At 43.8% G+C, this 11,504-nt stretch overlaps 1 protein-coding gene across 2 annotated transcripts; it reads left to right on the top strand.

Annotated features, from left to right (window-relative positions):
• The first annotated feature begins 2,109 nt into the window (after positions 1–2,109).
• On the top strand, positions 2,110–11,171 carry PEX26 (peroxisomal biogenesis factor 26). 2 transcript variants are annotated; one of them, XM_011367758.2, is made up of 6 exons: positions 2,110–2,173; positions 2,414–2,728; positions 3,783–3,923; positions 4,381–4,676; positions 6,316–6,462; positions 8,494–11,171. In XM_011367758.2, the coding sequence occupies exons 2-6, from the start codon at positions 2,499–2,501 to the stop codon at positions 8,595–8,597; spliced, it is 918 nt and encodes a 305-aa protein (XP_011366060.1). In that variant the 5' UTR covers positions 2,110–2,173; positions 2,414–2,498; the 3' UTR covers positions 8,598–11,171. The 2 variants fall into 2 exon arrangements, with proteins under 2 accessions (XP_011366060.1, XP_011366059.1); XM_011367757.2 differs by having other exon boundaries at positions 2,129–2,306.
• Positions 11,172–11,504: the final 333 nt, after the last annotated feature.

The following is an 11,504-nucleotide window of genomic DNA, read 5'->3' as shown; positions in this document are numbered from 1 at the left end:
ATTTTTAGCATCCACTCCTTCCTCTCCTCTTAAATATCTTGACTGCATTCTGGCTGTCGTGGAAGCCAGTAAGCAAATTTGATTCTGGCCACTCTGCTTCTTTTCCAGACTGTGCTGCCGTCTCCTGGAAGTGTTGGGAATAGCAAGAAACTTTTGTTGAGGATTAAGGAAGGAGACCTTTCTAGGGAACAGTCATTTAAAGGTGGTGCTCCTAGAAGTGAAGTGAAGTGATGTGGTCATGCCAGTCTCAGCTCTCCTAGGCCTGCTCAGGTCTATTTTCTGATGCTTCTATTACTTTCCTGATTTTCCAGGGAAGATTTCTAAACCTAGTTCTGAGAAAGTTTTTTTTTTTTTTTTTTACAGTCCAATAATTGTGTTATTACTAATGATCTTCATCATCTGATGTCAAATCTGAGGCAGACCTGAGAAAGCACTTAGATAACTTCAGTCTTAGACTGATCTATACTTTTCAGGGCTCCCTGCTTGCCTCTGGAGTTTGCTATTTGTGGATGCATATTGCCTGGTGAGTAAGAGGGACTTAGGGTGAAGCTTCTCACAAATGACAGAAATGTGTTGGTTCCCAGGGCAGTGTTCCAAAATGAATAGTGATCCCGCAGACAGGGGCTAGTCTTGAGCACGACAGCCACATTTTCCCTCTGCTATGCCCCCAACCCTGGATTTAGTTAGAAAACAAAATTAAATGTAGATATCAACCCTATACCCACAACTGTCGTCACTCCCAATCTTTCTATTTATTTCTCCTTAGCACTTGTCATCTGATACTACTGTATATATTTTACTTGCTTATTTTATTTTCCGTTTCCTTTCACTAGGATGTAAGTTCCACAAGGCAGACATTTTTGTCTCTTTTGTTCATTGAGGGATCCTCCGTGCTTAGAACAGAGCCTGGCGCTAGTAGGTGTTCAAAAAGTATGTGTGCAATAACTGATGTTCTAACTTCATCACCTTATGTGATTATAGGGTCCATACTTCTCTTTCCTTAGAGTCTGATTTGATGTTTCTGCCTCGACTTTCCATGAGGACTTTCTACAGGGAGCTGCAAGCCCAGCAGATGGCTGTGCCTAAACCTGCTGACAAGGTAAGGGGATGTGTGATGTGAGCAGGCATTTACCCTGTGTCTGGCAAGTCTACTCACTAGGGGAGTAAACAATTCTAGAGGAGCTTTGGAGAGAGTTCAAAATGTAGGGAACTGGGGATTATTAAAACTGAGAGAGCTTATTATAAAGTTGGGAGGTTTGGCAAAGCCTGGGTGCGACACAGAATAATAAATGTAATTTATGTATCGGTGTAAAATTATTATTTTTATAGCTATAACTTATTGAATATTTACTCTGTTCTGGAACTTTAGTGTATATTGCATTACACACTGTATCTCTATTTTATGTGATACAATAAAGGCTCAATAAACTTATGTAATTTGCTTGTGATTGTAAATCTAAAGCATAGATTTAGTCTCATCCTGCATGACAGAATAGTGCTTAAATATATGCCGTTGAACCAAAAGAGCCTTGATTTCGTTTATGCGATTTAACAGTTGTGTGACTTGAGCAAATTATTTAAATAAGGTCTAATTTCATCTCCTGCAAAATGCGGAAAACAGTTAAGGTTCTTAACACCCAGGGCTGAGACAAGAACTAAATGAGATTGCTTGCAAAGCGTTTAGCACAGTGCCGGGCCTATAAGTATTGGACAAATGTAAGCTGGGACTGGGAAGGCAGAGCATACTCAGGAAAAGCGACCAGCTATCACGTTTCCTTTCAGTGCCTTTCCAGGTCTGCCCTCCTAATTCATATCTTGCAGAAGCTCAGAATCGGAAGCAGGCATGCAGCTCCACCACTTTACTAGAATTTCCTCTGTCCGGCCTCTGCTAGAGCTGGTTAGTGGCGGGACCGCCTCAACACAACACACCCTTGGCTGTGATATTCCGCGACATGGAAGCGGGCGTGACTGTGTTTTCTCCCGGGACGTGCCAGTTTCCGGTGCGCGCCATGCTGGGGGTTGTAGTCCAGACCCGCCCATCTGCATCAAGAGGGCCACTGAGCCAAGAGCAGGGGAACTATAACTCCCAGAGTCCGGCGCGCCGCCAAAAGCCGTGCGTCCGTAGGGTCGCGAGAGCAGGGTGGACGTTCGTGCACGCAGTTCCACTCCTACGGTGAGCGCCTCCGTTCTTAGAAAGTAGCATGGAACGACACTCTTCAGGGCTAAGGTGGCATCAGTACACGTCGTGAGGCCAGAGAAAGGAGGCCAGTACTTCAAGCACATCCGGGGTGTAACTCGTTCCCCAGGTGCCAAGCGAGCCCAGCCTTGACCTTAGATATAGCTCCTTTTCCTCAGGACTCGGCCTGGGGAGGGGTTGTGGGCAAGTCTGTGAGGACTCTCCCTCTTTTCCCAGGCCCAGTCGGATTATCTTGGAGCCCCCGGAAAAGCGGCCACTTGGACGTCTTAGAGAGGAGACAGGCCCACAGCCCAGGCTGGTCATGAAGAGTGACCTCTCGACATCTGCAGCCCCCCTCAAGGGCGTGGGGGGTCCCCTGAGGAGCAGCGAACCAGTTCGCATCGTCCCAGCCCCGTCACCGGCCGTGGTTCTGCTGGAGGAGGCGGCCGACCTCTTGGTGGTGCACCTGGACTTTCCAGCGGCGCTGCAGACCTGCGAGCGAGCCTGGCAGAGCCTGGCCAACGGGGCCCTGGCGGACGAGCCTACGGGCACGTACGTGCTGGGCTAGCTTGGTTCATTCCCTGGTGATCTTGGGGAAGGACTCAAGATCTCAGCAGTTCTGTCATTCTCTGGTTGCTCGCAGTGAGCTTTACCCCTTGCTTTCCTTATGGTTTCTGAGTGTCCGGTGTGCTCGTTCTGCAGCCGAGAAAAACAGGCACTGAATGAACCATGAGGAAGAAGTGGTCAAGTCGTTTAACAGAGTTTGGTAGGAACCCATAGCCGTTCTTTGCGCCTTGTTCCAGTATGGAATGGCATGATGGGAAAATAGAATGTGTTAAGTGTTAAACTATTTCAGTAAGCAGGCGGTGGAAGCCTTTTCCTAGGTACACTTTTGATCTTGGCTGATGAATGGGAATGGGGTTCTGGTCCTGTTGAAGGACGGATTAAAGAATCTAGAGAAAACCTTGGTCCTCCATTACTATTTCTAATGCTGCTAGCCTCTTCTGGAAATTAAGGGTATCATTTTTGTGTTATAAAGTTGAATTAGGTCACACTAGGAAGGTGGTGGGTAGAGTTATCAAAGCTGACCCCAGAGAATAAACTAGGGAGCCTAGTTGTGTTTTTAGGGGATTGCGTGGGGATTTGCAGTAAATGAGGAAGGCTGTGATTCTGGGTGCCTGGAGGTACTTCATTAGGTGGTGTTAAAAAGCCAGGCGTGGCATTCCTATATCTACATGCCCATTTCTTCCCTAGGCAAGCTCTTAGCTCCAGCTCTCTTTCTACCCACACACCTGTTCTGCATGTTGTACTTTTCCCCTTCTTGTTCATTTAAACCTGAGTTCACCTGGATACGAAGATGTTGGGCAATAGTTGATTTTCCTCTAAGAGGTTTACAGGAACTTTAAATTTTTAGGAGAGTGGGCAGTTTTCTCTGTGTTGGGGCCCATGAGACCAATTGTAATGTGAGGCCCACTTGAATACTAATAGGGAAGATGGAGGTGATAGCTACTGAATTGGGAGCTAAGGAACAACAGTCCCAGAGTGCAGGTGTGAATGGAAATGGCGGAGGACCACTTCTAAATCTGAATTGATTTTTCTGCTACAGCTCCTCGGAGGTGAAATGCTCCCTATGTGTTGTGGGGATCCAGGCCCTGGCAGAAATGGATCGGTGGCGGGAAGTCTTGTCCTGGGTTCTTCAATATTACCAGATCCCTGAAAAGCTGCCCCCCAAAGTCCTGGAGTTGTGGTAGGTCCTTGTTTCTGACTCAGTAGATCAGATCAGAAATGAGGATTTTCGTGTCCTCTCTTGAATTGGTGCCTAATATCTTCTTTTCCCCTTCTCTAGTACTATTTCTCTCCAATCTAATTCTTTCCCTGTTCTTTTTTTTTTCTTCTCCAGACCTCAAAACATAGTACGTAAAGATGAGGAAGGAGGAGGAATTTAGGAGTGGGTTAGGGTAAAAGAGGAAGAAAGAAGACACTGGGAATAGATGTGAAGAGGGATGATTGGTGTGTGTCAGAGCTGAGAGAGCTTCTTGCTACTTCCTAGGAATTCCTAATTCTTTATCAGTGTCAGCATCCCATAGAAGGGCTGGAGGACCCAGGGGAGGAGTTTGATAGGAGAGTATAGTGGTTTTGAGAGACAAGCCAACTGTGGAACACTGACTGTTCTTTTTTTGGGATTGGATTATTTTGGGCTGCAGTGTTCTTTTATACAGCAAAATGCAAGAGCCTGGAGCCATGCTGGAAGCGGCCAATGTCTGGCTCCAAGACCCAGACAATCTGGGCCTTCCAGAATACAGAACCTTGGCAGAACTTCACCTGCATCGAGTGCTGCTGCCTCTGGGTTACTTGTCGGAGGCTGAGAAGCTAGTGGTGGGCCCTGCAGCCTTCAGTGAGGAACAGCGGCTGGATGCGCTCCAGGCCATTAGCACAGCAAGGCAACAGCAGAAACACGAACATTCTCACTCTGAGGAGAACCAGAAGCTAAACCAGGAAGGTAGGATGTTATCCTTCTGTGGCCTCTCTTCTGTGGTTATCCCTTCTGTGGGCTTTCCCTTGGACCTTGGGGTCCAACATGACATTCCTGGGGAGCTTGGGAGCAATTCTTTGTATGAGTTAACTCCCAAATCACAATAGGAAACCTGTTGAGTTGCTTAAAAAGCCCAAACCTTTTGGAGTTGTCAGTGGAAGGGGAATCTTCATATGGGGAGGTGTTGCTGGGTGTCAAAACCTTGTCTTCTGAGAGCCACCTTCTCCTTGGGGTCCTCACATTAGATCTCTTGCCTCTACCATGCTGGCCTGGGTGGGATGTTATTCCTTCTTTCAGTGCTGGCCCAAATATAGACACAGCTGAGGTATTCCTGGGGATAGCCAAGGGATAATAAGAAATTAATACAGTAACTTGGTAACTTGACTTACAAGATAAAAATTGCTTATCTTCAGTTTGAGCGCCCCCTGCCAAGTCTGTCTGCCTTTATTCGACCACTTGGGTGTCTTCTTCTTCGGTGATTGATGTTCACTCCTTTAGGGGCAGCCCACCTCTTCCCATTAGACTGCAGTTTTATGAACTGGCTTCTGTAGAGAGACTACTTTAAGACCCAACACTGTGTACTTGGCTAGCATCATTCAACAGGAACCTGCACAGGGGTGGTGTGAGTGTGGGTGTTGATTTGTTACAAAGGGACTTTAAAGGTTCCTCTACTCCAGACCCTTTCCCTGGTCCTTGATCCTTTTCATCTGCTTTTCCTCTAGTGATCTTCTGGACTATACATGAATACTTCCAAGGGCAGAAAATTTGCTATCTCCTAAAGCAGCTCATTCCATTATTGGGCAGTTCTATAGGAAAGTTGTTCTTTATGTTGAATTTAAGTTTTTCTCCTGGTAGTTTTTAACCTACTGATCTTTGTTTTTTCTCTTGGTAATGTAGAATAGGCCAAATTCCGCGCCCCCCCCGCCACCTCCCCACACACATGAAAGCCCTTCAGCTATTAAGAGACTAACCCTGTTTTCCTAAATGTTTTTTTTTTCTGTGTGTGTATGCTAAAAAGCATACACACTGCTGAGATAGGATTGCTTCTTTGCAAACAGGCTTCTTGGCTGCAGAGATTACCTGCTCCTACCCAGGCCCTCTGCCCCTCCACTCCCTGGGGAGGAGTGAGGAGGGGCATGTTCAGGGTGTTCTAGCAGGACTGGGCACCACTTGTTCTTCGGTTAGTAGTGTTAACGTTTATATTCATAATCCAAGATTTTTGAATTCTTCACTATGTGTTAAGTGCCTTTTATTTTCTTGCATTAATATGATAATCGGGACCCATTGCTCTGTGTAATTCTGTGCCTATATCTTAAGCCAAAATATAAATAATGCTATAAAATAATAAGACGATTTTAAAAAGCACCAAATATGCCATATTTACCTATCAAAGTCTTCTCTTAAGGAGGTGATATTCTATTGATATAGTCTGTCATTAAAACATTTTCGAAGCTTTTGGAATTTCATTTAGAATCATTTTGTGGATTATGTGAGTAAACCAGTCTTGTTACCTTTTGGTCAACTCTTATAATCAAGCTCAAAGCTCAGAGTTAGGAAGCTGATTCTCATGACTTACCCTGCAGTTACTCTCTGTCTCCCTGACCAGGCTCCTTCTCCAACAAGTTTCTGTCACTACTGATGTTGCTTCGCCGACTTTGGGACTCCACAGTGAGCCACTTCTTTGCCCTGCCCTTCAGAAAGAGCCTCCTGGCTGCCTTGATCCTCTGCCTCTTGGTGGTGAGGTTTGATCCAGGTGAGTGATGAATCCTGCCTTTCCTCCGGCCCTTCCTGGGGAAGGGGCAGTTGACAAGGGATGGGCAGGCGGGAGCCCTCTTGGGGATAGAGGTACCTCCTGTGCCATTTCTCCCTGAGTCTCTTCTACAGTGGGGGATTGCTGTATGTGAGCGAGAGCTGGCCCCACCCCACACAGGAGAGACTAGTTCTGGAGTCCATGAGAGCAGTCTGGAGGAAAACCACTCTACCCTGCTGACCCTTGAATTGAGAGTTATTGTCACCTACTTTATCCAGCGATGAACTCTGAATAGAAACTCAAGAGTTAAAAAAAAAAAATCTTCATCATAATGTCTAAAAAATTGTGTTGATTTAAAACATTAAATTATAAGTAAAATAGATAAACATTTCAGAAAATGTGGAAAATAGGAATAAGTATTTATTCCTAGGAAGAAAACAAATCACCTGTAAGTCTGCTATTATAATGGTTATGCTTTCAGCCTTTTTCTAAATATGGAGATACATGGATATAATTTTGCATGTCTTATTCTTCAGAACATGGCTTTAATGCCTAAATAATACTCCATTTTATAGAAACTTCCCATAATTTATTTCAGCGAACTCCCATTGCTGAACATTCTGATTATTTCTCATTCTATTTTCTGCAGTGCTGTGAAGCACACATGAGCTCCCTAAATGCTATTTGGGAGCAGCCCCGATTATTTCCTGAGGATTAATTTCTCAGACTGTAAGCACTGGGCCAAAGGATAGGGGCTCATTCTTTTATATTGTTTTTGTGTGTTACTCTATGTAAATTATCATCTAATCTCTACTTGTGAATTTAAACTTAGAGTAGAATTATATAATTTTCAAAACTGAAAGGAAAGCTGGAAGCTCTTATTCTAGTCTCTTTATTTTCTTTTTCTTTCTTTTCTGGTTGGGAAGCCTGAGAACCACAGAGAAAAGTGACTAGCCCAGGGTCACACAATTTGTTTTTAAAACTGCAAGATCTCGATTTAATCTTTAGATTTTAGTCTTCCCCATTTTTCCTTTCTCTTATTTAGTGAGCTTTTTTTGTATAGCTCAGAGTTGTCCTTTTAACACCTTTGCTGAATACTGAGCAGGGATTTCCTCTGAATAGCTCTGTTTGCTGTAAGAAAGAGTCATTAGTTAGCCCTCAGGTAAGTTAAGGATACTTTGTATTCATTCATGACTGCCCTCTGACTTTATAATTTCTTCCAGAGATTTGATAAAAATTTAGAAAAATTTTTATAGTTCTTAATAGGCTCTTATAAACCCTGGCCCCCTAAGTGCGGATGACAAGGGACCATTAGATCTTGCCATTCGCAAGGCTGATCAGAGCTTCTTTAGAAGTGCTCTGGCAGACGGTCCTGAACCTCTGTCAGTCTTGACTCATTGCAGCGGTGGTGCTGTGGGAAAGAACCCATGAATAGGCCGCAATTATAACTTGGTAGAAAGGATATACAGATGGTAGTCTGTTAGTAGCTTTCTTTAAAAAATAAAATTTCCTTTTTAAGAAAAAAAAATTCAGTTAAAAAATTAGTAATTTAAATAATGAAAAACAAACCAACTCAGCTCTAATGCCAAAGAGGTAAATTTTACTTTATTTCAGTATAATTAACTTAAAATAGGTAATACAGTCACATAGCTTCAAATTTAAAAGGTACAAAAATGAATGTAGTGAAAAATCAGTTCCCAAATTTATCTCCCCAGAGGCAGCCACTGTTAGCAGTTTTTTAGTATATCCAAAAGATTAAAACTAATAAATTTGGATCTTTTTCTCAGCAAATTTAAGATCATTGTAATCCGGGTGAAGACAGGTTATTTCAGAGACTATGTCCTCGAGAAATTGAAATTCTTTATTGTGGAGAAGGTGAGGCGGAGCAAATAACATTAAACTTCAAAATATGCTTCAAAAACTCCTGCATACTCCCAAGGTGGTAGAGTTTTAAAGGGGTGGGAGGTGGGGCTGAGTGAAGAGGAGGGAAATGAAGGAAGGTACATTGACAGTAGTCTTTTCTTTTCCCTGCAGCTTCTCCTTCTTCACTGCCCATCCTCTGCAAGCTGGCTCAGATTTTCCACTGGATCCGGGAGGCCATGTTTTCCTCCTTCTACCAGCTCCCCATCCATGACTGAGTGGCCTTCCTCATTCACTTCAGCCTCTCTTCTCCCCATGGCAGAGTAACTCATCCATGGTAGCCAATTTCCTGTTGCTGGCTGGACCCCTACAGGAGTTGGGCCAGCCTAATTCTCAAAGAGCTAATGCTGTCATATGAACTGTGTCTTGCTGCCTGAATGCTCTCTCCTTTGCACCCACTTTAGCTGGTGTTGGTAGGTCATATGGAAACAAAGATGGGCCACAGGGCACAAGTCCTCTAGACCAGTCCTCCGTTGTACCCAGAGGACCCTCGTAAAGGAAGAGTTTGGGGATGGAGAATGAGACCATGAAACATTCCATCTTTTTGGCAAAGGCAAGGGGTTAATTTTCAGGTTGGTATTGATGAAGTTGGACGTTTAGAAAAATCTCTATGAAGTGATCCTTGGCCTTTTACTTTCTGGAAAAACTTACCTCTAAAAATCACCCCCTGGGGCAGGCCTTTAATTAGACAGAGTGCGATCTGAGAGGGCCTCTTTTTTCTCTTATGCTCCTCTCCACAGATCTGTTGTTTATCATATGCCATTCCCATGGTTTTGCAATGGACTTGGAGACGCTTAGGCCTACTGTCTGTTCAGACCAGAGCATGGCTTTCAGAACCACCCAAGTGACTACTGAAAATAAAGTGAGGCTGCTCCATTCTTACTGGGTAAAGTGATCTTGCTTGGTGCTGCTTGGGCTTCAGCTCAATTTTCCAGGTTGTCAGTGGCCAAGCCCTGCCCTGTTAAACTGAGTATCACTTCACTCTCTTTCCCTCCTGTCAACCCCCTCCCCGCTCTCCTGCAGTAGTATTTTTGTACTTTGTCCAATGGCTGTTTCACCAGGTTCTGCCTGTATCTTTGCCTCCTTGGTACGCACCGTTGCTGGTTCCCCCTCTCTATGTCCTGTTGCTCTGATTATAGTCTATTTGTATAATGCACAAGTTTTTTTGTTTATGTGGCTTCGAAAAGTAGGACAGCCTCAGAGACTGATAAGCTGAATTGAGTAATCAGGGGAGCTGGAAGGGATGGCAGAGGGGACTGGGTGGAGAGGAGACATGGGTTTTGAAGGCAGTAAATAGTTTTATTCATTGTTAGGGAGTGGAGGCATGGAGCCTTAGAAATTTACCACCTGAAATGTTTCAGTGTTTTTTTGTCACTGGCCACAAGAATCTTACATGTTTCCATGCAAATAAATATAAAATACTATGCTTTCAGGATTGTGAAAGGCTTCCAGCAGGGGCCAGGCTTTCTGCAGCTGAAGGCCAAGCAAACTACCCCTTTCTGAAACCTCAGTGCTCATGCCAAAAGCATAGACAGTGTCGTTAGCTTTTCCTTGGTAGATTTTCCAGAGTTGTAAGTCAACAAATTTTCTTCAATAAAATGGGTAGAATAAATTTCAAAGGTCCTTGGGAGGCTAAGTCCCTAGGGTGTTGTCCAACAATTTGTTTTTGTAGGAAACAAATCTATGCCTTTACATATGGGCTTTTAATAGAGTAAGAACCCTGGGAAGAAGAAGGGAAGGGAGGCAGATAAGCTTTGAGATTTCTTTAGAATGATTTCTTAAAAATGAAAATGTGGTCCCATTCAAAACCCTAGATAAAACTCTTTAAGGCTTCCCATGGCCCACAGGATAAAACCCACATTCTTTTTCATAGAATTTAAAGCCCCTTTTGCATAGGTTTTGGCTAACATCTCCACTTTCGTGTGGGGCCTCTGTTCCTTATGCATGCTGCTTTCTAGCTGCTCAGCCAGTCAAAGTTTTCTGAACACTGCATGCTCCCTCATACCTCTGCTGTTCCCTCATACCTCTGCTGTTCCCTTTGGAAGGTCCAGCCTCTCTTTTTGCCTGGTGAGCTCCTCAGCCTTCCAGATATACACAAGGATTACTTCTGGTAATCTTCTCAATGTCCCCTGCTTTTAGCCCCTATTTCATATCTCTTCTGTGGTCATGACCCCATGGCCTTAGGGTTGTGAAATTTTTTGTTGCCTCCAAGAACCGTGAGCTCTTTGAAGCTGGGAAGTGTGGCTTGTTGCAGTGTTTAAGAGTCAGGTTTGGATCCTTGGTCTCTGGTTGTGCAACTGTTAGAAAGTGATTGAACCTTTCTCAGCCTCAGTGTTCTCATCTTAAGTGAGTTCTTACCTCACAGAAACTTTTGGAGATAATGAGATCCTACTTATGAAGTGTTTAGCATGTTATTCTGCCCAGGTCAGAGCTCTTCTGAGGGCTAACTGTATGTATCTCCTTTGCCCAGCCGAGTGCCTGAGAGTTAGGTGTTCAAAGGTATTTAAAGGAATGAATTGATATAACTGACATTACAAGAGGTCTTTGTGTTTTTGGTGAGTGTGTGGGGCTTGTATTGTGAAAACCTTGACTATAAAGAAGGTTTGGCTACACCCAACTCATTTTTCTGTCTTTCCCCTTAAGGTCCCCAGTATTGTGCTTGCAGGCCTCTAGGTTCTCTGTTTTGTTTGTTCTAAACTCTGCAGTGTTGTCTGGTAACCAGCTCAGCTACCTTCTTAGTCAGACAGGGAACTCAGACTAAAACTGCCCCAATGACTTTGACCTTTTCTCAGGATGCAGACTGGCACTCATATCAGTTTTCAGCTCTGGGCTTAACGAGGTCAGAAATGAAGGGAGGGCTTTTTTCTTAGACTTATACCTGTGCTGTCTAATATGGTAGCCGTTAGCCGTGTGTGGCTCTTGAGCACTTGCCCAAATTGAGAGATTCTGTAAATGTACAATACACACTGAATTTCTAAGACTTAGTACTAAAAAAAAAGAATGGAAACTCAATTTTTATATTGATTGCATGTTGAAATGATAATGTTTTGGACATACTGGGTTAAATAAAATCTATTATTAAAATTAATTTCACCTGTTCCTTTTTACTTTTTTGTGAGGCTGCT

The sequence above is a fragment of the Pteropus vampyrus genome, unplaced genomic scaffold (assembly GCF_000151845.1).
Source record: "Pteropus vampyrus isolate Shadow unplaced genomic scaffold, Pvam_2.0 Scaffold137, whole genome shotgun sequence".
NCBI lineage: Eukaryota > Metazoa > Chordata > Mammalia > Chiroptera > Pteropodidae > Pteropus > Pteropus vampyrus.
Note: the sequence above shows the minus strand (reverse complement) of the source record. Positions and strands in the feature narration are given on the sequence as shown.

Excerpts from the sequence above, each read along its gene's own strand:
- PEX26 (XM_011367758.2), top strand. The coding sequence starts at position 2,499 with ATGAAGAGTGACCTCTCGACATCTGCAGCCCCCCTCAAGGGCGTGGGG. Across the intron at positions 4,677-6,315 it reads CCAGAAGCTAAACCAGGAAG|GCTCCTTCTCCAACAAGTTT; the intron begins GTAGGATGTTAT and ends CTCCCTGACCAG. Across the intron at positions 6,463-8,493 it reads GGTGGTGAGGTTTGATCCAG|CTTCTCCTTCTTCACTGCCC; the intron begins GTGAGTGATGAA and ends TTTTCCCTGCAG.